General features: G+C 40.0%; 3 protein-coding genes across 5 annotated transcripts; 1 reads left to right on the top strand and 2 right to left on the bottom strand.

Moving 5' to 3' along the window:
* Nucleotides 1-973: 973 nt before the first annotated feature.
* On the bottom strand, nucleotides 974-11,056 carry xrra1 (X-ray radiation resistance associated 1). Of its 2 annotated transcripts, none has more exons than XM_014128971.2 (21): nucleotides 10,514-11,056; nucleotides 10,222-10,398; nucleotides 9,991-10,062; nucleotides 9,771-9,843; nucleotides 9,563-9,660; nucleotides 9,208-9,356; nucleotides 8,719-8,820; nucleotides 8,385-8,563; nucleotides 8,245-8,297; nucleotides 8,003-8,125; nucleotides 7,829-7,922; nucleotides 7,168-7,286; nucleotides 6,654-6,953; nucleotides 6,375-6,540; nucleotides 6,144-6,259; nucleotides 5,899-6,004; nucleotides 3,201-4,207; nucleotides 2,936-3,083; nucleotides 1,973-2,073; nucleotides 1,761-1,839; nucleotides 974-1,649 (listed from the first exon to the last, which is right to left on the bottom strand). In XM_014128971.2, exons 1-17 carry the CDS (start codon nucleotides 10,577-10,579, stop codon nucleotides 4,053-4,055), a joined length of 2,148 nt encoding a protein of 715 aa, XP_013984446.2. In that variant the 5' UTR covers nucleotides 10,580-11,056; the 3' UTR covers nucleotides 974-1,649; nucleotides 1,761-1,839; nucleotides 1,973-2,073; nucleotides 2,936-3,083; nucleotides 3,201-4,052. The 2 variants fall into 2 exon arrangements, with proteins under 2 accessions (XP_013984446.2, XP_045546025.1); XM_045690069.1 differs by having other exon boundaries at nucleotides 10,222-10,417.
* A 178-nt stretch (nucleotides 11,057-11,234) lies between these two features.
* LOC106563418 (sialidase-3) lies at nucleotides 11,235-13,945 on the top strand. Of its 2 annotated transcripts, none has more exons than XM_014128973.2 (3): nucleotides 11,235-11,458; nucleotides 11,672-11,923; nucleotides 12,063-13,945. In XM_014128973.2, the coding sequence occupies exons 2-3, from the start codon at nucleotides 11,693-11,695 to the stop codon at nucleotides 13,059-13,061; spliced, it is 1,230 nt and encodes a 409-aa protein (XP_013984448.1). In that variant the 5' UTR covers nucleotides 11,235-11,458; nucleotides 11,672-11,692; the 3' UTR covers nucleotides 13,062-13,945. The 2 variants fall into 2 exon arrangements, with proteins under 2 accessions (XP_013984448.1, XP_013984447.1); XM_014128972.2 differs by having other exon boundaries at nucleotides 11,675-11,923.
* A 1,939-nt stretch (nucleotides 13,946-15,884) lies between these two features.
* Nucleotides 15,885-22,118, bottom strand: wdr73 (WD repeat domain 73). Its single transcript, XM_045688895.1, has 9 exons — nucleotides 22,113-22,118; nucleotides 21,603-21,640; nucleotides 21,292-21,359; nucleotides 21,102-21,187; nucleotides 20,921-21,009; nucleotides 18,035-18,102; nucleotides 17,685-17,849; nucleotides 17,192-17,560; nucleotides 15,885-17,039 (listed from the first exon to the last, which is right to left on the bottom strand). The coding sequence occupies exons 1-9, from the start codon at nucleotides 22,116-22,118 to the stop codon at nucleotides 16,801-16,803; spliced, it is 1,128 nt and encodes a 375-aa protein (XP_045544851.1). The 3' UTR covers nucleotides 15,885-16,800.
* Nucleotides 22,119-24,766: the final 2,648 nt, after the last annotated feature.

Here is a 24,766-nt window from a genome sequence, read left to right on the forward strand (position 1 = left end):
TACATTGATGTAAGACCTGTGTGTTGTCCTTGTTAACGCAGAGAAGAGCTCCAACTTTTTAATCATAGCCTCAATTTTGTCCCGCACAATGAATATAGTTGCGGAAAGTCCCTGTAATCCTAGATTCAGATCATTCAGGCAAGAAAAAACATCACCCAGATAGGCCAGTCGTGTGAGAAACTCATCATGCAAGCGGTCAGACAAGTGAAAATTATGGTCAGTAAAAACTTTAAGCTTATCTCTCAATTAAAAAAAACGTGTCAATACTTTGCCCCTTGATAACCAGCGCACTTCTGTATGTTGTAAAAGCGTTACATGGTCGCTGCCCATATCATTGTATAGTGCAGAAAATACGAGAGTTCAGGGACCTTGATTTAACAAAGTTAACCATTTTCACTGTAGTGTCCAAAACATCTTTCAAGCTGTCAGGCATTCCCCTTGGCAGCAAGAGCCTCTTGGTGAATGCTGCAGTGTACCCAAGTGGCGTCGGGGGCAACTGCTTGCACACGCGTTACCACTCCACTATGTCTCCCTGTCATGGCTTTTACATCATCAGTACAGATACCAAACATGAGCAGCAGCTACATTTGGTTACATACGGACCGTTAGTGGAATTCCCAGGAGAGATTAACGGTTAATGTTAATTGACTAGACTACCTGTATTTGACATTGTGTTATTTCACTGAACACCAGATGGTTTAATTTTATTTTTAGCAGTGAAACGAGGCTACTCAGGCGAGAAAAAAACCTCACCCAAATGTATAGCCCCGTTGGAAAATAGAAGACATTTTTTTTTACGTGTTTAAAAAAAAAATTGTTTTTATGTGAATCACATTTTTTATTTGGCATACCCCCGACGGCAAAACACCCCTGTTTTCTTCACAAACCATTTCCGTGATTGATCAGACGGTATATTGTGAATATTGAAAATGTTTAAACTTGGCATTAATATACTGTAGTGAACACAAGTAAATATATGAAAACACTGTACCTTTAATGAATATGCAGATTAAACATTCAAGTTAATTTCTACCATAAAAAAAATAAAAATGCGGAATCCGACAGACATTTCTTTCCACAAGACCCAAGGAAAGGCACCAGTTGAAGAGGCAGGTAAGAGCGTTCCGCACTGCAGCTGTTCAGGTTCCCCACAGTATAAACCCTTCAATACTTGCAGAATTGTAACCAATTTCAACCCCCCCAAATAAATGCTACAATAACATGGCAATGGTCAATTAGCTCTGACGGTACTTTACAATGTGTTGTGGATATATTTATGCCACTTTATCATATACAGTAATGTGTAAATGTTTTCAATTATTTATTTTTTTAAATAGGAAAGAAATTACAGCATTCTTCCAAATGTTGCCAGTCAGGTAACTACATTCATCCTCCGGAGAATTTGATAATGTGCGTCAGTCTAGATTCTCTCCACCTGGGCCTCAAGTCCCTCAAAACTGATGTTAATCTTCTCAGTGTTCAGTACATTGTGAGTATGTCTGTCATTTCTTTTGAAAGAATCCCATAATAGAAGCCTGCTTAGTTGATTTATTAGAGGCTGCAACAACATTCTTCCTTCTCTTCTTTCTTGCCAGTTGATGGTTTTGGTGGGTCTGGAATCTATCTCAGCTTACACACACACACACACACTTCAAGGAGAAGAAATAGGCGTCATGTGTATGTCAGAGGCGTTAGACTTAGGCAAAATGTTTACAAGAAAAAGTTGAATAGAAAACAAACAAAATAAATCCATATTTTACCAATGCATCCCTCGTCATCCAAAAAGGTGCGCGATTTCAAGACGCGTCTCCTCTTCCTCCGCTTACAATCCGAACGCTCCTGCATGGATTGATAGGTAGATAACGATCATTACAAATTGGTGATAAAAAAAGATACATTTAACATTTTTTACTAACTATATCCTGCAACTTCAACAGTTTAGTACTTAAATAAATAAAGTGTTAAAGCTTACATCTGAATGAGAAATAGCAAAAGGTTCTTTCTGTTTTTGATTCACAAGGCTTGGTGATGGGCCCCTCTGTTCTTGCAACCTTGGAGGAGAATCTGGAAAAACTGACATAGAATAGGTTCTGTTATTAACCATGAAACAGTTGAACTCTGAAGTCCAGTGTGAATTACATTTTAGTTATTTAGCAGACGCTCTTATCCAGAGTGACTTACAGTAGTGAATGCATACATTTAATTTCATGCATTTTATTTTTTTGTACTGGCCCCCCGTGGGAATTGAACCCACAACCCTGGCGTTGCACACGCCATGCTGGCGTTGCACACACCATGCTCTACCAACTGAGCCACAGGGAAGACAGTGAATGTCAAGGGGAGCCTGAGCAATAAGCATGCCCTCCCTTTACAGCTCATCTTATCATCATCATCACTACTGTCTGACTGGGGCTTCTTTATCCTCCGACGCTTGTTCTTCTTCTGACTCGCGTTCTTCTCTTTACTATCGGAATGGTCAAGACTGTTCTTACTACTGAAAAGAAAGTATTCTGTTAAAGCATATTCTGGAAATGCCATTCGAAACACTCACCGTTCGCCAAGACGACAAGGTTTCTGCGAGATGTTGGTTCTGAGCAGGGTTTTTAAGTTAAGCTAGCACTTTTCAGACTGGGCTAATAGAACATGTGCCAAACTAGCCCGGTGGCCAGTGAATTATTATTTTAATTACCGCTCGGTACAGACTTTGGATACGAATAATACCCAGGCTAGTAAAAAAAAAAAAAAGATCAGTCTACTAGCCCGGCTGGCTGGTGACCAAAATCCTTAAGATCCATCATTGGTTCTAATATACTATACAAGCCCTGTGTCAAACAAATACTTCCTCTTATAATCACTGCAGTACCCATGGTACTTTTTATTACGACACAAGTTGTATATTTATACAATGACTCCTACAAGAGTTAATAATACCCACCTAATATCTTTCTCAACCACAGCACCTTTTGGTAGTTCCTCCTTGACAGGAGTCTCTGCTTTAGGGACTGGGTTTGAGGGCTTCTCATCCACTGAAGAGGACATCTGGGCTGCTTCTACCTCTTCCTTGATGGATTTGTCAGGTTTTTCTGTGGCGGACATACAGGATTTATCTTACGAGATGTAAAGGACAATAGTGCAGTATTTACATGTGAAATTATAGAACGATATCCCCATATATGATTTGTGAAAGTTGAAAAACTCACCGGTTGCGTACGTTATATTCCCATCTTCTAGGAAGGAATACAGCTCGAAGTTTCCCCAACCGACTGTGTAGTTACACAATTTGGGGGCCTGATGCGGTCTTAAAACTACACTGCATCATTCGACAATAGCAAGTAGCTGACCCCAACAGCTAGTTGGATCGGTCGAGATAGATCAGGTAGCTAAGTGACTTACGATTTTATTCTAGTCGTTGACAAATTCATCAATATTATCCAAATAAAGGTCATCCATTGTCCAATGTATGTTGCTATCTATTCGATAGCTCTTTTGCCTCCGTTTCGGTTTCAGGCGGGAACACATCGACGTCCCTTACGGCCCTTTATTTACTTCCTGTCATGAGTGTTTGCGCGAGATATGTTCAAGAGTATCAAGCGTTCAGGGTCTGTTGCATAGTATTTGTACAGAATCATAATGACACACAAAGTTGAAGTGATGACACGACACCCCATATCACATTGGCACCTTGTTAGACTGTTTTACCAACTAATTTATTAAAACAGATTTTATTGATACTCCACTGAAATACAAAACTCCGCCATGAGCCTGGGTGACAGCACCTCCATTTGCAAGATCCACTGTCACCTTCTGGTCAAGGTTGAATAAAGTTGAAAGAGAGCTATTTAATAATGAAACAGACAAACAAATGCATGATGATAATGTTATACATAACAGTTGTCATAAATGGGCTAAATAAAGTCAATAAGAACGTTTTCCCTTCAGCCCAGAAATAATTTGTAGCTGATCATTCTCTTCACCTAAATAACTTGGAAGAAGAGTGTTTGGTTGATTGTTTAATGTTCATGTTTCATGAAAGTAACAGAGTTTGTGAATCTCTACTTTTGGTTGGTGGTCCTCTCACACTCAATAAGTGTTGCTTGCTCCACTGCCTTCATGTGAACCATCTTGTACCTTTTCTTCATATCCCTCAGCAAAGTCAAAGCCTCTTCATATTCATCCTTGAAGACGCCCTTGCCTTCTAAGACGTTAGCTACAGTGAGGGAAAAAAGTATTTGATCCCCTGCTGATTTTGTACGTTTGCCCACTGACAAAGAAATGATCAGTCTATAATTTTAATGGTAGGTTTATTTGAACAGTGAGAGACAGAATAACAACAACAAAAAATCCAGAAAAAAGCATGTCAAAAATGTTATAAATTGATTTGCATTTTAATGAGGGAAATAAGTATTTGACCCCGTCTCAATCAGAAAGATTTCTGGCTCCCAGGTGTCTTTTATACAGGTAACGAACTGAGATTAGGAGCACACTCTTAAAGGGAGGGCTCCTAATCTCAGCTGTCCACAGAAGCAATTAATCAATCAGATTCCAAATTCTCCACCATGGCCAAGACCAAAGAGCTCTCCAAGGATGTCAGGGACAAGATTGTAGACCTACACAAGGCTGGAATGGGCTACAAGACCATCGCCAAGCAGCTTGGTGAGAAGGTGACAACAGTTGGTGCGATTATTCGCAAATGGAAGAAACACAAAAGAACTGTCAATCTCCCTCGGCCTGGGGCTCCATGCAAGATCTCACCTCGTGGAGTTGCAATGATCATGAGAACGGTGAGGAATCAGCCCAGAACTACACGGGAGGATCTTGTCAATGATCTCAAGGCAGCTGGGATCAAAGTCACCAAGAAAATAATTGGTAACACACTACGCCGTGAAGGACTGAAATCCTGCAGCGCCCGCAAGGTCCTCCTGCTCAAGGAAGCACATATACATGCCCGTCTGAAGTTTGCCAATGAACATCTGGATGATTCAGAGGACAACTGGGTGAAAGTGTTGTGGTCAGATGAGACCAAAATGGAGCTCTTTTGCATCAACTCAACTCCCGTGTTTGGAGGAGGAATGCGGCCTATCACCCCAAGAACACCATCCCCACCGTCAAACATGGAAGTGGAAACATTATGCTTTGGGGGTGTTTTTTTAGCAAGGGGACAGGACAACTTCACTGCATCAAAGGGACGATGGACGGGGCCATGTACCGTCAAATCTTGGGTGAGAACCTCCTTCCCTCAGCCAGGGCATTGAAAATAGGTCGTGGATGGGTATTCCAGCATGACAATGACCCAAAACACACGGCCAAGGCAACAAAGGAGTGGCTCAAGAAGAAGCACATTAAGGTCCTGGAGTGGCCTAGCCAGTCTCCAGACCTTAATCCCATAGAAAATCTGTGGGGGGAGCTGAAGGTTCGAGTTGCCAAACATCAGCCTCGAAACCTTAATGACTTGGAGAAGATCTGCAAAGAGGAGTGGGACAAAATCCCTCCTGAGATGTGTGCAAACCTGGTGGTCAACTACAAGAAACGTCTGACCTCTGTGATTGCCAACAAGGGTTTTGCCACCAAGTACGAAGTCATGTTTTGCAGAGGGGTCAAATACTTATTTCCCTCATTAAAATGCAAATCAATTTATAGCATTTTTGACATGCGTTTTTCTGGATTTTTTGTTGTTATTCTGTCTCTCACTGTTCAAATTAACCTACCATTAAAATGACAGACTAATCATTTCTTTGTCAGTGGGCAAACATACAAAATCAGCAGGGGATCAAATACTTTTTTCCCTCACTGTATGAAAGAACAGGATTACATAATTAACAAATAATATTACATATAATAGATAGATAGACAGATATTCACTTCCCATGTTATTGATGACAAGAAAAAGAGGTTTAGTACTTAGAGGGATTTCGCTGATTGTTTTCCTCTCGTTTATTTGTATGAGCATCTCTTCAACTCTTTCTCCTCTCTGCTTTCTTGGTCTCAGAGATGGTAGATTTCCAATCTGAGAATTAAAGTTTGTTGTTGTTTTATTATTAAATATGGATGACTGACACACAACTCAACAGGTTGAAGCAGATAACACGTGACAGATAAGATCATATGACATTTTCAGTGCTTCGAATGTTATTCACATAGCTCACCCTTTTCTCCTTCTCTTCATATGGTTTCTGCAGGCAATCAAGGTTAGGTTTGGAATCTCTGTAAACTAGGAGATTCTTGAGTTTTTGTTCCAACATTCTCACAGTATGTTGTAGTCCTGTAGAACACATAACATTACATTACTTAAGGGAGTGCAGCATTGAAATTGCCCACAATCCCGTTGACTCGTAGGAAAATTCTACTTAAATGATTCATAATAGGGTCCTCCTCACCAACAGGCTCCACCATGTCTGGATCTGGTTTGGCATCCAATAGCAATTCAAAGCCTCTGAATTTTCCTGGAATTGCATTTGACTCATTTTTCCCATCAATCTCTTTGACTTCTTCTGTCTCGTCAGATAGCAGATGGTATTCAGATTCATCATGTAAATCTGTCACCTGAGAATAACAAGTTAACTATTATACTCATGTCACCATACTGGACATTGGCATGTTAAACCAAAGCAAATAACTGTCCTCCTGAATATCATGAAAGAGACCATGCAAATCACCTGTGTCACAAAGAATGACTCTCCATGTTGGAAGGTATCATCTGATGATTCTATTGCATCCTCTATTGCTTCAACTCTATGAGCAGTTCCCATGGATTCCTGTTTATTTTCCTCATCCATTGCGTGTGAGGAACAGCCAGACTTTTCTGTTGACTTTCTCTCTACTGAGAGAGGATTCGTACAGTGATCTTCAACATGCTTCTCCTCCAGAGAGCCAGGATCATGTAAGGCAGGACTACAAGGTGCTTCAAGGAGAATCAATAAAGGCACCTTCGTTACCTTTGGGATTTTCGTTTTTACCTGAAGAAAAAGATCAATATGAATGTTCCTCAATTAGTTTCAAAATCAAAAGTTAGTCTCTGTTAGACCCGAATGATGTAAGATGCATTGAGTTTGAAAAATATTGAAATTAAAACTAAGACTGTGCAGTCAAAAATGTGCAGTTATATCTTACTTCCTAGTTAAATGAGTATGTGCTATGCCGAAATGTGGATTAAGAATATTGCATTCAAACCTTTCGTTTTGAGTCAATACATAATATCAAAGGGGGCTTCACAACTTCTGATGTCTTCTTGCGCCTAATTCTAATACCCAACCTTTCCTGGAGAAAGTATGTCAGAAGTGGTGGGTCACCTGGATGGAAATACAATGAATGATAAGAAGAAAAAAGTTAAAGGCCCAGTGCAGTCAAACACTTTATTTCCTGTGTTTTATATATATTTCCACACTATGAGTTAGGAACAATACTGTGAAATTCTGAAAATTCTGATAAATGCCCTTTTAGTGTAACAGCTGTTTGAAAAGACCGCCTGAAATTGCAGCCTGTTTTGGTGGGATGGAGTATTGGCCTTCCTGGTGACATCACCAGGTGGTAAATTAGCCAATAAGAAAGAGAGTTCCAAACCTCTCTGCCAACAGCTAGTTTTCAGTTTTCCCCTTCCCACTCAGACCACTCCCAGACAGTCCTAGCAAAAATGTTGCTTGAGAAATTGCTCTTTGCTAAGAAGCTATTTTTGGTTCTTTTTTTACCATATTAAATTATTTCATATTGAGATTCAAATGGCTGCATTGGAACTTTATTAAAATGTCTGTGTTCATAGTTAAATAAATTATTTAACAGAAGCTCAAATTCATATCTAATAAAGGCTTCAAATAAATATGGAGAGTCAACATACCACTTCTCTGTGTGGTCAGTGGGTTGGAGTGAATAACAATCTCACTGAGCATAGGAAACAGGGCCACAGACAACAGTGCTTCTTCCTCAACAATCTGGAGGCAATAATGAGACACAAGTGACTTCACTTGCTCACAGTATAGTCTTCCCAAATATATTCAGACAATATACAGACCTTATTGTCAGCCAGATTGAGGAAACAAAGCTCTGGTAGTGGCAAACCGTATGCTCCAGAAAATTCCTCAGTGTCAAGGGATATGCGAATGGGGGAATAGTTTTTGGATTGACCACACTCATCCTATAATAGAAAGAACATGCAGAAAAAAGAGCAATAAGTTGCAAGTGTTAGTGTTATAGAGTATGAAGAAGTAATAAAAGCACAAAGAAGTGATACAAATCACCATAACAACTTTGTACCTCTGAACTGTTCTTGATATGTTCATGCTGGTGTTTCGGAACGCCGGAGAGGGCTAGATTTAAGAAATAGTAAACACATGAATATTGTCCAAAGAAGTGTACAAGCCAGCTACGTTATTTTGAAAATATAGCATACCAACCATTCATGTATTCAGTCTCTAACCCCTCAGAGACACGGTGATTCCTGAGGTCCTGTACGTCACAATTTTGTTTGTGAAACACCTTCTGGTGTTGCAGATATCCCTTCTGTTGCAGGTTCCTCGGCAACACCTCTGGCACCTCTGAGATACGATTCCCCTGCAGGTTTAAATGCTGTAGCCTAAAATGGACATGCCATATTACTATGGAAGCTTACAGATATATACAGTAGGTATACAGGTAGGTGTGTATTATGCACTGTAATGTATTGGAGTATTTTCTTAATTTACCATACTGTGGACAGTAATAGTACTAACTTAATAAACAATGACTGACCTTTTCAGGTTGGCAAGGCTGCTGAAGACACCAGAGGACAGCTTATTGTCATCTAGCATCAGCACTTCAAGAGTTTGAAATCGCATGCCATTATCCTTTGCGCTATTCAGTAGGAGTAAATATTAGCTTATTATTCCACATACTTATAGTTTTCATAAAATTACTTTAAGTGTGTATTGTCCATCACTGTTTGCAGGTATTAGGTGCAAACGTGTATAACTAGACAGACTGTAAATCTCTATTCTTTGTAATTCTATACTGCCACCCAATGGAATGTAGGGTACTACACCATAAACTTTAACCAGATAACAATTAACAAGAGCCACGTTTCTGAACACTTGCACACCAGGAAGCCACTCATTTCTTTCCTGTTGAGTAGGAATGTTTCATCAATGACTGGGTGAACTAAACCAGAAAACTGCACCTACCTACAGTAAAAAGTTGACTATTTACAATAAAAACAATTTGATTCCAGTAACATAAACTTACCGTTGTGAGGGGCCATGGGGAGGGGCTGCCAGGTTGGGAGGAAGAAACTGAAGTTGATTCCCGGTGAGATGAAGGACTTTCAGACAGGGAAGTAGACCAATGGACATGATGTCATCCCCAGACAGATTGTTGTAAGACAAATCCAACACCTGTGTCACATGAAATACAGTTAAACATAATTTAGTTGGCAGAGATGAAGGTAATTCCTTCTCAATCCAAGTCAGTGTAGTGATTCAATTAGAACATCTAAAAACATCTGGTTTACACAATGAATGTATCTGCCTTTCCAATATACCTTTGACAACATGTTAATCGTGAGAGTACAGGGTATTGTAGAACCATAGTGTAATTTTACCTCCAGGTGAGGGAAATCTTCCGCATTGAGTGTCACATTGCAGAGGCCATTCAAGGATAGCTCAAGTTCCCTCAGGGAGGGGAATTTACCAAAAGGCTCTGAAACAGAAAATACTTTTTGTTGTTGTTACTTTTCTATTCTGTTTCAATTAAAATTGATGTATAAGATGTTTAATAATGAAGAAAAAAAACATAATTACATGATATACCTATGGTAAGACTGTTGTCAGATGCGTTGACATAAGCAACATTCTTAAAATCCAGGAAATCTTCTGTATTGATCTGTAGAAGAAAGAGAGAAAACTTCAAACATTAGTGAACTTTATGAAGCTATGTGTCTACCTATAAACTATCTCCCCTTGGAATTCTAAGACTGTTTGAATTCATCCAACACTAAATGAAATGAATCGCCCAAAGAGCAAATCTTACCAAATTCAATCTCTGCTCACTGATGTCAACAGAGCACAGGTCAGATGGCTTGTCCACACAATGCAATGACAACTACAAGGCAAATATAAAACAATCTCAAAATAGTTATTTTTATTACTAATGAGATTAAATATATTATTTCATAGATACATTGTTCATGGTTTACTGCATGGGTTTGCGGTTTTCTCTCAAATGAAAAAGAGTTGTAAACCAAATGTGTTCTTTGCTTACCAGGAGAGGAGCATCCAATGTATAGCCAGGAATATCTGGTGTCCCACACTCTTCAACCCGTGTCCACTCAGACACAACTGAGTTTGAGGCAAAACTGTTTCCCTCTGATTTCTTAGTTCGTATTTTTGTATTTATGTTCCACTGCATTTCTGTGAGCAACCAGCCAGTGACCAGCCCCTAACGAATCAACAGAAAACTGAATTATTTTATTCCAGACAGTCTTGGATAGATTAATCAAATGCATTCTATGAACAGTGAAAACTATTGCAGTTAGAGAGCGGTGAATTCATACCTTTTTTTCGTTGATGAAACAATGGTCGGATGGGAAAACAATTGGCGGGGTAACTGTCTCCCACATCTAATTTGTAGAGTCCGGCTGCAGCCATTAACGTCCACTGTTACATCTACAGCAAGTAGTCGACAGCTATCCAGATTATTTACACAATTTACAGGCCATGTTTACCTATTTTACCATAACTGTTAAATCACCAGCCAAGACATTAAAAAAACCACAATTTTCATGACGTGCGAACATGGATAAACATCGAAACAGTCAAGACTCCGGTATCTTAGCAACACGTCAACAAGTCGGGACTACATTCCCTCCAGCTGTTGGCAGTATAGAATATTTTGGTCTCTTTTGCCGCCACTGACTTTCACACAACATGGGTGTATTCATTACGACAATTCTGTTGCAAAACGTTTAATCTGTTGCAAAACGTTTAGCAACAGACACGTTTACTCCAAATGGAAATGTGCAAATTTGCAACAAAAACGAGAGTTTCAATTGGACTAATTCAGGTGTGTAGGCTATTCATTGCGGAAAACGTTTACAGGTTTAAGTTTAAAGCAAACGGAAGCAAACAGAACGAAACTTTGAAGGACCTCTCTAAATGTGTTCAATATAATCTCTCGTTTGCGTTTTCCGTTTGGAGTAAACGGTTTTGCAAAATAATCGACGTAACGATTACACCTCTGGTAGGTCCTTTCCCGTGTTGTTCCAAATGCTCTGTTTGCCCCCGTTTGGTTCTTCAACGGCAAACGGTTTCCGTTGCAGGACGTAATGAATACACCCTAGACGAGCTACGTACGCTGTTATTAGACGACACGCTTCCACATTTAATAGCGAAAGGAAAAATAATAATAATAAATAGTTTTAGAGGTAGCTAAGCTATGGTCGTTTTAACTGGGTCTCACGACTCAACGGTGTGATTTGTAGGCTAAAAAGCCTGCTCCTGTAAGTATGTGTTTTGGCTTATTACGACGTCGACGTAGTAGACTATCTTTTTGCATGTAAAATAGCTTGATGATTTACTTGAATGTAAACTAGCAGCCGTGCAAAGCGTTTATCCGATTCAACCAATACGCCTTTCATGGCAAGGGAATAAATATAGTGAATTTAGTGGCTCAGGTGATATGTCATGTGTGTTTGAAGTAATCCCTCTGTTAGCAGGAACCAGCAATTTCAGCTATGGGGAATACATCATCAAGGAGTTATTTCCCAGGAATCGAAATGCAACCTGCAAAAACAACTCTGTTCAAACAGGAGCAAACTGGGACAAGATACAGAATTCCAGCTCTCATTTACCTAAAAGAGAGTCAGACATTCCTCGCCTTTGCAGAAAAGCGCTCTTCCCTCAGTGACAGTGATGCAAAAAGTATTGTTATGAGGCGAGGAACTCAACAAAATGGATCCACTCAGGTAAATGTCCCCTCCAAATCTAAACACACCACAGTCATAATACACAGTTGAAGGTGTTCATCTTTAATTGAGTTGTTACATACTGCTTACAGTTTCTACTTGTTAATTTTTGTTTCATTTCTTTTCCATTGTTCCCCAGTGGTCAGAATCCCAGGAGCTGTTATCAGCATGTTTACCAGACCACCACCGCACCATGAACCCCTGCCCGGTGTATGAGAAGAATACCAAGACTCTATTCCTGTTTTTCATCTGCATTTTAGGGAACACTTCAGAGCACCATCAGATCTGGACAGGCAAGAATAAGGCCCACCTGTGTTACATCACAAGTAATGATGAGGGCCAGAGCTGGAGCCAGACAAAGGACTTGACAGAGAGTGTGATTGGCAAAACGGTCAGAAGGTGGGCTACATTTGCTGTGGGACCAGGCCATGGCATTCAAATGGAGAGTGGAAGATTGATCATACCTACCTATGCCTATTATATCCACTTCAAATGCTTCTCCTTCCCCTTCCCATTCACGGTACAGCCTCATGCTCTCTCAATATACAGTGATGACTTCGGTCAGACATGGCAAATGGGCAGGATGCTTCAAAGAAAGTCCTGTGAATGTGAGATGGCAGAGATCATAGACCACGAGGGCAGGAGTCACCTGTACTGCAACGCCCGCCATGGAGGGCACAGAGTGGAGGCTCTGAGTGAGAGCAGTGGGGTTTACTATGACAAACCTCGCTTGGCTCCGAGGTTAGTGGAGCCAGGCCATGGTGGTTGCCAAGGCAGTGTGATTGGCTTCCCTGCCCCTGAGCAAGGTGAAGAGGGTATGGGTGGTACCACATCATCACCACGGGCCTCAGACACACAAACCTGGCTACTCTTCACCCACCCGACCAATAAGAGGACGAGGAAAGACTTGGGAGTGTATTTGAACCGTTCCCCACTGCACACGTCAGGTTGGGACCGGCCCTGGATCGTCCACAGTGGACCCAGTGGTCACTCAGACCTGGCCTACAGTGAGGACACTGAGCACTTTGCTTGCCTGATGGAATGTGGAGAGAAGAGTGAGATTGAACAGATTGCTTTTGTGTCTTTTCCACTCAGTGATGTCATGCAGACCATTGATGAGAAAGAAAAGACCTTCTAGGTTTTCGTTAGGGTTGAATTTCAGAAATACACTCCAACTCCAATCAGATTCAGTGGTCAGTAGATGCATTATCATCGCTATACTTTAATATGTATAGAAAAAGAAGCAATCTGAAAATAATATGATAATTTATATCGAAGGCGTTTTGTGTAGAAAAGGCAACTTACACTAAAATGTCATTGAAATGCGATCATAGTTAAATGTGATATAATCTGTACATGTGATCATTTTGTGAAGTCTGACTATGGACTGCAACGCATGCTGTCATGGGACGGCAGTCTATTTAAACAGCATACGTTTGTTACTTAGTTCTGCAATGTAACTCCTTTTACCTCTACATTGATTCAAAGGATTCAGTTCCTCATGCTTGCCAAGCACACTGTGAAGAGAACAACCACCTACAGGCCATGACCAGGCCACAACTCTGCTCCCTGTTGAATAAACAGACATCCCTCTATCATGAAGTTGTTTGTTATCTACTGTGACTCATCTGTTCAAACTGCATGGGCTTCCCAATGCCACACTATCCAACCCTGTCTTTAAGCACATTGTATCCCTGTCTGGACAGTTCAAACATTCCCCATAGCTTTATAAATGTTATGACTATGTAATTTGTGAATGTTATTTATATCATTTATGCTGTTGTTCAGACCCTCTGTAATGCACTGACAGTGAGCCACTCTGAAAAGTGTCTGCTAAAGGACAGATCAGCTCCATTTGCTGAGAACTCCAATGTGCCAAATTAGATTATTTTTCCGTCTCTAAATAATGCTACAATATTAGTCCTGTCTCAACTACCTGCACAATCCTGTCCCTGCCTGTATCCTTGGCTATGCAGAATGGCATGCAGAACTATCTTTTGAAAATAAATGTAAAAAATCTGATGAACTATGTTTAGCTTTTTGATTTACAAAGTGTTGTGAGCAAACAATTTGATGCAACGGCCTTCCACCTCTATCTCCAGGCCAGGATTTGACTTATTTAGCAGGTACATGAAGAAATCAGTTTACTTATTAACATTTTATTATCAAATATGTAACAAAAGTGAACAATCTTGCTTTCTTATAAAATACAGTGCATTCGGAAAGTATTCAGACCCTTTGACTTTTTCCACATTTTGTTACGTTACAACCTTATTCTAAAATTGATTAAATTGCTTTTTTCCCCCATTAATATACACACAATACCCCATAATTACAAAGGAAAACGAGGTTATAATTTTTTGCAAATAAATAAATAAAACTACTTTACTATCATATTTACATAAGTATTCAGACCCTTTACTCAGTACTTTGTTGAAGCACCTTTGGCAGCGATTACAGCCTCAAGTCTTCTTGGGTATGACGCTAGAAGCTTAGCACACCTGTATTTGGGGAGTTTCTCCCATTCTTCTCTGTAGATCCTCTTATGCGCTGTCAGCTTGGATGGGGAGCGTCGCTGCACAGCTATTTTCAGGTCTCTCCAGAGATGTTCGATTGGGTTGAAGTCCAGGCTCTGGCTGGGCCACTCAAGAACGTTCAGAGACTTGTCCCGAAGCCACTCCTGCATTGTCTTGGCTGTGTGCTTAGGGTTGTTTTCCTGTTGGAAGGTGAACCTTCGCCCCAGTCTGAGATCCTGAGCGCTCTGGAGCAGGTTTTCATCAAGGATCTCTCTGTACTTTGCTCCATTCATCTTTCCCTCGATTCTGACTAGTCTCCCAGACCCTGCCGCTGAAAAACATCCCCACAGCATGATGCTGCTGTCACCACCATGCTTCACCGTAGGGATGGTGCCAAGTTTCCTCCAGACGTGATGCTTGGCATTCAGGCCAAAGAGGTCAATCTTGGTTTCATCAGACCAGATAATCTTGTTTCTCATGGTCTGAGAGTCTTTTAGGTGCCTTTTGGCAAACTCCAAGTGGGCTGTCATGTGCCTTTTACTGAGGAGTGGCTTTTGTCTGGCCACTCTACCATAAAGGCCTGATTGGTGGAGTGCTGCAAAGATGGTTGTCCTGGAAGGTTCGCCCATCTCCATAGAGGAACTCTGGAGCTCTGTCAGAGTGACCATCAGGTTCTTGGTCACCTCCCTGACCAAGGCCCTTCTCCCCCGATTGCTCAGTTTGGACGGTCAGCCAGCTCTAGGAAGAGTCTTGGTGGTTCCAAACATCTTCCATTTAAGAATGATGGAGGTCACTGTGTTCTTGGGGGCCTACGAAGCTGCAGAAATATTTTGGTACCCTTCCCCAGATCTGTGCTTTGACACAATCCTGTCTGCGAGCTCTACGGACAATTCCTTTGACCTCATGGCTGCTCTGACATGCATTGTCAACTGTGGGACCTTATATAGACAGGTGTGTGCCTTTCCAAATCATGTCCAATCAATTGAATTTACCACAGGTCGACTCCAATCAAGTTGCAGAAACATCGCAAGGGTGATTAATGGAAACAGGATGCACCTGAGCTCAATTTCGAGTCTCATAGAAAAGGGTCTGAATACTTATGTGAATAAGGTATTTCTGTTTTTATTTTTTTTATACATTTGCAAAAATGTATAATAACCTGTTTTCGCTTTGTCATTATGGGGTATTGTGTGTAAATTGATCAGGGGAAAAAATATTTAATCAACTTTAGAATAAGGCTGTAACGTAACAACATGTGGAAAAAGTCAAGGGGTCTGAATACTTTTCGAATGCATTGTATAATAGTATAAACTCAGAATACCTCTTCCATAATTGTCATGAGAATTTTCAATCCCAATGATTATAACTAACAATTATTTAAGCTTTGACCAATCCCCGAGGTTTGTAAGACCCTGGGTTTAATAATAATTAGGCAAAGACTCAGCTTCTGCAAAAGGTTGGTTCTTTATTCACGAGAACGTTCTAAAGTCATATAATGCGCACAGCCTTTTATATAACTCCTACAAGCGCCTACAAGTCTACAAGCGCATCTGTTCCTCCCTGGGTGGAGGAACCTAATCTCCTGTCCTTGGTCTCACAGTACCAAAACATGTCTGTTGTCAGTTCCTCTTCATCACACACAAACACAATGTTCCCACTGTCTCACAATATTCTAGTATTATGTCTAAACACATTGTCTAAGCTTCTGTAACTATTAGGGTGAAATACTTTAGTCATTACTCTTAATGTCATTCAGATTCTCTTATCATTACTTTAACATACTTTAACATATAAATTCCCTTATCAATAATGCAACTTTGTGTACAGTATAAGAATAACTACTCATACCATGGAATAACTACTCATAGCATGTGTAACAGTATAGCTTCCTTCCCTCGCCGCAACCTGGGCTCGAACCAGAGACCCTCTGCACACATCAACAACTGACACCCCACGAAGCATCGTTACCCATCGCGCCACAAAAGTCGCGGCCCTTACAACGCAAGGGGAACAACCACTTCAGGTCGCAGAGCGAGTGACGTCACACGATTGAATCGCTATTAGCGCGCACCACCGCTAACTAACGAGCCATTTCACATCGGTTACACATGGAATAACTACTCTAGCATGGAAAAACTACTCATAGCATGGAATAACTACTCATAGCGTGGAACAACTACTCATAGCATTGAATAACTACTCATAACAGTGTAATTTTTACATCTTATCCCATCACAATAAATTGTGCTTTACAGAGGATATTTTTCCTTACATATTTACATAATGAAAAAAATATTTAGATTTCAGGCAAGGTCCAAAGCTGCATAATGATTAACATTGAACTGTAAGTTTGTTTGAATGTCAACAGCTGGCAGTGGCTTTGTCGACCCAGTCCCATACATGCACAGACCCGTCTACAGCAGCAGAGAGGACAGTCCTGGGTCGACTTGGATGCCAAACATGAGTGGTGACCACAGCTGATGAAGTGTCAAACTGATCATCAGACATCATGTGACCACGGTGGACAAAAAGAGGCTGGAATTCCACCAACTCTGGTCTCCAAGAGGCAGTGTTGTAGATTTGCACCATTCCATCAAAACCTAGAAGAGGAGACAAATTCAATTGATAATTGAGGAAAAGGTGCTTTATTATGACAGCCGTTCTAAAAAAGCAAGAACAACTTTGTTCTGTCCATAAGACATTCATTAATGTTATTAATCCAACAAAAATGAAAGAGTGACATTGTGCTTACCTGAAACAGCAAGGCAGTTGTCTAAAGCTGGCGCCCATGTCACCTTCATGAAGTCATTATCGGTAGTTTTCCTCTGGACATCAAGCTGGGCTTTACTCACGGGGGCTCTTAGGTCCCTAAGATCAGACACAAACACTTGGCAGGAGGAGGAGAGCCGTGCTACACTACAGGAGAATGGGTCTGATGACAACAGGTCTGTCTTAACACCCATACACCAGTGGGCTCCCTCTCTCCCTCCAGCTGGGGTTTGCTGAAGAGCTGAAGGCTTCCGTGTGTCCCCCACATACAGGTCACCATTGCAGGCACAAGCGAGAAATACACTGCCACTCACAAACTGCAGGGAGCTCAGTGCATCTGGACTGTCTGTTTCTGCGATAGAAGGAAACAAAATAACTGTTATAGATGTGTTTCTACACCCAATATCATATTGTAAAGGAAATTATAAATCGACACAGTCCAAAAAGGCTACAGTGTATATAAAACAGGTTATTACCTACAGAGTAGAGTGGTTTCCCTGACGTCAGCTCAGTCAGTTGAATATCGCTGATCTGAGAGCCATGAAGAATGCAGGGGTTTCCAGTTATTCCGGAGGCTACCTTGACACCTTTATCTGACGATGCACTCTTTAGTTGTATGTCTCCAGTACTCTTTATGACATCTATCATTTGAGGACAAATCACACAACAGAAATGTGCTTTCACTGTGGGCAAGACCAATGTGTACTGTGACCTAATCAGGTTGTAAATCATCCATGCCTAGTGGATATAGCTACAGTATAAAGTGAAGAGCCGATTACACTGTAATACACTGAAAATATGACGAGGAGACAGTAGGTTTACTCACCACAATCATCTCCTCCTAAGTCCCACACCAGGAGCTTGGAGCTGAAGCCATCATTGGTAACGACACATCTTAACAAGAAACAAGAATTTGAAAGTAGCCATTTACAGTTTTTTCAATTGCGTACCAGCATTTTTGGGAACAATGTTGTCGATTTTAGTCCACAAGACACAGAACTCTGTTGCAAAACAGTAAATGTGCTTTCAAAATGTAGTTGCCTTCCTAAAATATAAATAGTCATAAAAACGATATTATACTGTCATAAAAGCATAACATTCATTTAAAAAAAATTACTGCCTGCAAAAAGACTAATGCAACCATACTTATCTCTTGAGTCCATGCAGACAAAACAAAAAGTGAATCTGTCTTTTCAAAAGCCCAGTACATTCTTTGCAGTCACTAAATCATGACGATCAAAATTGGAAGTACAACTATCCAAAGGTGCAGAATTATGGGTAATTACTGTCCTTTTATGCATGTTTCAGCAAACAATTCCATACACATCAAATCAAATATTAATCCTGATTTTAAAAAAAGAAAAGAAAATAAGCACATTGTGTGCAGGACTTATTCATCACAATCCAATTCCATGTAGTCAATACATGCATTCGAAACCCCCTCCCTTTATCCACATTTTGTTACGTTACAGCCTTATTCTAAAATGGATTAATAAAAAAAATCCTTATAAATCTATACACAATACACCATAATGACAAAGCAAAAACAGGTTTAGAAATGTTTGCAAATTTATAAAAACAAAACAGAAATATCTTATTTATATAAATATTCAGATCCTTTGCTGAGACTCAAAATTGAGGTCAGGTGCATCCTGTTTCCATTGATCATCATTCTACAACTTGGAGTCCACCAGTGGTAAATTCAATTGATTGGACATGATTTGGAAAGGCACACACCTGTCTATATAAGGTCCCACAGTTGACAGTAAATGTCAGAGAAAAAACCAAGCCACGAGGTCAAAGGAATTGTCAGTAGAGCTCCTAGACAGGATTGTGTAATGGCGCAGACCTGGGGAAAGGTACCAAAACAAATCTGCAGTATTGAAGGTCCCCAAGAACACAGTGGCCTCCATCATTCTTAAATGGAAGAAGTTTGGAACCAGCAAGACTCTTCCTAGAGCTGGCCGCCCGGTCAAACTGAGAAATCGGGGGAGAAGGGCCTTGGTCAGGGAGGTGACCAAGAACCTGACGGTCACTCTGACAGAGCTCCAGAGTTCCTCTGTGGAGATGGGAGAACCTTTCAGAAGGACAACCATCTCTGCAGCACTCCACCAATCAGGCCTTTATGGTAGAGTGGCCAGACGGAAGTCACTCCTCAGTAAAAGACACGACAGCCTGCTTGGAGTTTGTCAAAAGGCACCTAAAGGACTCTGACCATGAGAAACAAGATTCTCTGGTCTGATGAAACTAAGATTGAACTCTTTGGCCTGAATGCCAAGCATCACAGCTGGAGGAAACCAGGCACCGCTCATCACCTAGCCAATACCATCCCTACGGTGAAGCATGCTGGTGGCAGCATCATGCTTTGGGGATGTTTTTTAGCAGCAGGGACTGGGAGACTAGTCAGGATCGAGGCAAAGATAAACAGAGCAAAGTACAGAGAGATCCTTGATGAAAACCTGCTCCAGAGCGCTCAGGACCTCAGACTGGGGCAAAGGTTCACCTTCCAACAGGACAATGACCCTAAGCACACAGCCAAGACAACGCAGGAGTGGCTTCGGGACAAGTCTCTGAATGTCCTTGAGTGGCCCAGCCAGAGCCCGGACTTGAACCCGATCAAACATCTCTGGAGACCTGAAAATAGCTGTGCAGCGACATTCCACATCCAACATGACAGAGCTTGGGAGGATCAGCTGAGAAGAATGGGAGAAACTCTCCAAATACAGGTATGCCAAACTTGTAGCATCATACCCAAGAAGACTCAAGGCTGTAATCATTGCCAGTGGTGCTTCAACAAAGTAATGAGTAAAGGGTCTGAATACTTATGTAAATATGATCTGTTTTTATTTTTAATACATTTAAAAAAATGTCTAAACCTGTTATTGCTTTGTCATTATCGGGTATTGTGTGTAGACTGATGAGGGGAAAAAACTATTTAATACATTTTAGAATAAGGCTGTAACTTAACAAAATGTGGAAAAAGTGAAGGGGTCTGAATAATTTCCGACTGCACTGTAGGATGGTTTGCTCATAGTTTTGTAGACTTTTCATTGGCTCACAGAAACACAATCCACAATAGAAATAAGGAAAGGTGAATCCAATAGAGGAACACAACTGATATGAATGTAAAGCCTCAATCCACACCAAAGCGAAGCTCTATAGCCTAAGGGAAGGTCAATGTTCGAGATGATAACTTAGAAGTATCCCTATTTACTTTGAAGTACACCAACTACATTCTCTGCATGTCCACAATTCTGTACAAAATCATAGAAAAAAATAGAGTTCCTATTGCCTAGGTCTTTCTCTCTATTGTACATGGTATGAACCTGATAGGATGATTAGAAATGTAGTGCAGTAGTATTTACTGATTGCTGGAAACAGTGAACACAATATCAGACATTTCTCTTCTGATTAAAACAATGTGTTAATATTATGTAAACTAAACACTTAAGTGTGTTTTGTATTTACTAATGACATTTTGTATTTAAAGTTTTGCAAAAAGTGGTTTAAGATATGCAAGTGAGGTACAAAAGAAAGAAAATGAACAGAAGTTCTGTATATTTCAGCATTTGGTCATTGCTGTTCTGCTATAGATGCGTTTCAACACAGATCCCAAAATTGCTTGTACGCGATTGAGAAAAACTGTAAGAAGATGAATGTTAATGACAGCAAAAGGAAGTTACATAAGCAATAGCTACTATGATCCAGCTACCTTGTTCCTGGAATGTGTTTATGGCAATGAACGGCGCCATCTGAAAAACCTCCATGGACCAGTTTGAAATCTCGCTCTCCACAAAGACCCTGCACACATTGAATAGACAGACACCTTGGCAGTCACTGACATTCCAATTCATCACTGATATCGTGAAGCATTTATCATTTCAATCCATTACCTGATTGTCATCAGCAAAGAGCTTCAGAGGCAAAAGCAGTTCTAAAATTTCATTTTTTGATAAACTGTAACCTGCGACACAGATAGCTGTGGGGTAAAGACAAAAGGGCAATGAAACACAATCAATGTTGTTGGTTATAATCCAAATATACTGTAGCCTTATAACATGGGCCAATTATGAATAGGCATACTTTTTTCTGCGGTCCACTCAATTACTCTTGTAGGATGTTCAAGTTGATACTCATGAATATTATTGTATCTGAAAGGGAGGTGTAGGGGTTACTCGGATTAGAGCAGGTGCAGTACAGATTCACTTAATAAGCAAAGCAGCAATTTGATTCTGATCTATAATCTAGCCCTATCTGCAACGTCCTAAAACGTTACGCCTGTGAATGTACCCCTGTTGTTTTCCTACAGAGACGTGTGACGTGAAGCATGATTTATGCAACTAAAAGATATCATCGGAGTCTCAACTCACTTTCACAAAATACCTCGTACTTACATTTTCAAAGACTCGATAAACCAGTCATCAAATTCCTTCTCATCCAAGGATGTTTCACTTATCTCGTCCAGACCTCATCCACCGCTGAACAACTTCTGTAGTGCCCTGCCGGTATTTGGTCAATAGTAGATAAGCAGCCGTGTTGCCACCTACCGGATTGGTGTGTTGGCTACAGTCGACCAGAGTCAGAGCCACACTCTGTAATGCGCATACAATCAAAGAGTGGGCCAGGGCCACCAACCAAAACAAACAATGAAGCAACTACATCCCATGAGATTTTCACAATGGAAATAGCACTTGATTTCTAACATATACCTGTAGTGTTCAAGGAATGACATTTTAAGAGAGAATAATTACTTTTAAAATATATATACATCATACATTATTTGTCTTTCATATGACAACCAAAACATAAACAATGGTGTAATAGATAGGATTTTTCCTTAGTTTAAATTACTCTAAATATTACAGACTGTCGCTGCAAATCATGGTCAACCCCTCCTACTTTACCTTCATCTTGATGCTTAGCCTACCATTGATGACAAGCCAGGAAGTTGATTGTAGTTTCTTATGTGTAATGGTGAAATGTTACACTTGGCTTAGAGCAGAAACCTACAGACTAGCTATCTGTCAAGATAAGGTCATGTAATGGAGGTAGGTTTGTTCTGCCAACGTGATCACAACATTAAATGAATAAGGTATGTCTTTTTGACTCCCTTTCAAAGCAAAAGCATGTATTTAATTGGCCACCCATAACTTAATCTTAATCTTGAATCTTAATTATTTTTACACACATCAAACAGGACTGTACTAAAGGTGATCAAATACAGGGAGAAAACTATCCGAAGTCACACCATCCTGTTCCAGAAAAGAACATTTATGATTCTGTTTAACAACATTCAACTCTGCACAACTAAGCTAACTTTCAAATAGTTGACTATATGTTCAAATCTATTTTTCAAAATAAAACATTTTAGTTTATCAAAATAAAGTACTAGTAAATAACATCAGAAACCCACCCCTACAATCCTGGGATAAACCAGCTGGTGTGACGCCTGTGTGGTTTGCCGTGACATAATTGTGAAGATAGAGAGCCTCATGTAAACAGATCTGTGGGGGTTTACTCCATTGTGGTAGTGTCACGCTGTGCTGACTGAATAGCAGAGGTACAAAGATAGAATGATGGATGAAGAACACAAAGCAGTGTACAATGCAGTGGCACATTTTTACAGATAACATCCATGCCTTTAACCTCTACTCCACCAGGCCAGTCACAAGCCAAAGCTTCAGACAATGACTGAGTCCTTTTTATTTACATTTTTTAAAACCTTTTTGTAGCAGGTAGATTGATTGAGAACACATTCTCATTTACAGCAACAACCTGGGGAATAGTTACAGGGGAGAGGAGGGGGAATGAATAAGCCAATTGGAAGCTGGAGATGATTAGGTGACCATTATGGTATGAGGGCCAGATTGGGAAGGTAGCCAGGACACCAGGGTTAACACTCCTACTGGTCTATAACAGGTTGTTACTAGTTAAACCACTGAGTAGGACATGCATTTTAGGAAGTTTGCTTGGTTTTTGTTTTTCTCTTTGGGTATGCATCAATTTGGATTTCAAGGGAAGTTTCGTATGATTTGGGGATATTATTGCTATTTGTGAATTGGTCTCAATATACATGTACTATGGCGAAAGGTAACCTGGTCCAAGATAGCAACAGGCAGACAAGTCTAGCGGCTACTTGACATCTCTAGTGTCAACCATATTAGTCATCCCACTAAAATGGTAATGCTTTGACGTTGTAACATAGTAAAATGGCCTAGGACAGAATTATGCCATGGAAATGCCAAACAAACATATCCATACATGGTGAGATGACATAAACATGAGCACCAACTGTCACACTTCATTCACAAAAGCACCATTCCACCAAAGCTATTTGGCTCAGTCACCTGACTGTCATTGTCCCCCTCATTAGCAGCTTTGTATGCTGTTATTTGTAGAAAGTAAATACAAAAATAAGGCGGTGTAATAATGTGTTGTATTGTAGATATGTAGTGGTAGTGTAGTGGTGTAATAATGTGTTGTATTGTAGATATGTAGTGGTAGTGTAGGGGTGTAATAATGTGTTGTATTGTAGATATGGTAGTGTAGTGGTGTAATAATGTGTTGTATTGTAGATATGGTAGTGTAGTGGTGTAATAATGTGTTGTATTGTAGATATGTAGTGGTAGTGTAGGGGTGTAATAATGTGTTGTATTGTAGATATGGTAGTGTAGTGGTGTAATAATGTGTTGTATTGTAGATATGGTAGTGTAGTGGTGTAATAATGTGTTGTATTGTAGATATGGTAGTGTAGTGGTGTAATAATGTGTTGTATTGTAGATATGGTAGTGTAGTGGTGTAATAATGTGTTGTATTGTAGATATGGTAGTGTAGTGGTGTAATAATGTGTTGTATTGTAGATATGGTAGTGTAGTGGTGTAATAATGTGTTGTATTGTAGATATGTAGTGGTAGTGTAGGGGTGTAATAATGTGTTGTATTGTAGATATGGTAGTGTAGTGGTGTAATAATGTGTTGTATTGTAGATATGGTAGTGTAGTGGTGTAATAATGTGTTGTATTGTAGATATGTAGTGGTAGTGTAGTACTCTTCTTTTTTTTTTACATTGATTCAAACACTGTTCAGAGTGCATGCATCAATCTATACCTTGTAGTCATATCTTTCTCTCCTTCCAAAGCAACATGACAATATTATTGACTAACAGCATTACATCAGACAAAGGATGTAAAATGGAGTACCTGAAACCCTCATTTTAATAATCATCACATCTGGTCGACAGAGTGGTATTCATCATCTAACATGATATAATTAGAAGACCTGATATTTTGAATAAAAAAACAAACAACAAAGAAAGTATTGATACACATTTACTGTCAACCACTCATTTCCAAAGCACATATCAACTGTTTGAAAATGCATTGATAATAGTTATGGAAATAATATCACTGTGATTGATCCTACAGTATTTTAGAGATTATTTTAATCCTATGAGTATTGCGTTTCAAATGAACTCTATTTTAGTTGCATTACCATGTATTATGTCAAATGTACTGTAATCAAAGCAGTCACTTCAAGTCAACTACATACTTCAGATTCCA

This window comes from Salmo salar, chromosome ssa11, assembly GCF_905237065.1.
Source record: "Salmo salar chromosome ssa11, Ssal_v3.1, whole genome shotgun sequence".
In the NCBI taxonomy this organism is placed as follows: Eukaryota; Metazoa; Chordata; class Actinopteri; order Salmoniformes; family Salmonidae; genus Salmo; species Salmo salar.

Coding starts and splice junctions, on each gene's coding strand:
- LOC106563418 (XM_014128973.2), top strand. CDS start 11,693: ATGGGGAATACATCATCAAGGAGTTATTTCCCAGGAATCGAAATGCAA. Junction 11,924..12,062: donor AACAAAATGGATCCACTCAG/GTAAATGTCCCC, acceptor ATTGTTCCCCAG/TGGTCAGAATCCCAGGAGCT.
- xrra1 (XM_014128971.2), bottom strand. CDS start 10,579: ATGTGGGAGACAGTTACCCCGCCAATTGTTTTCCCATCCGACCATTGT. Junction 9,844..9,990: donor GTGAGCAGAGATTGAATTTG/GTAAGATTTGCT, acceptor TTTCTTCTACAG/ATCAATACAGAAGATTTCCT. Junction 9,661..9,770: donor TGACAACAGTCTTACCATAG/GTATATCATGTA, acceptor TTTCTGTTTCAG/AGCCTTTTGGTAAATTCCCC.
- wdr73 (XM_045688895.1), bottom strand. Junction 21,360..21,602: donor TTTATCGAGTCTTTGAAAAT/GTAAGTACGAGG, acceptor CCTCCCTTTCAG/ATACAATAATATTCATGAGT. Junction 21,010..21,101: donor TCTTTGCTGATGACAATCAG/GTAATGGATTGA, acceptor CAATGTGTGCAG/GGTCTTTGTGGAGAGCGAGA.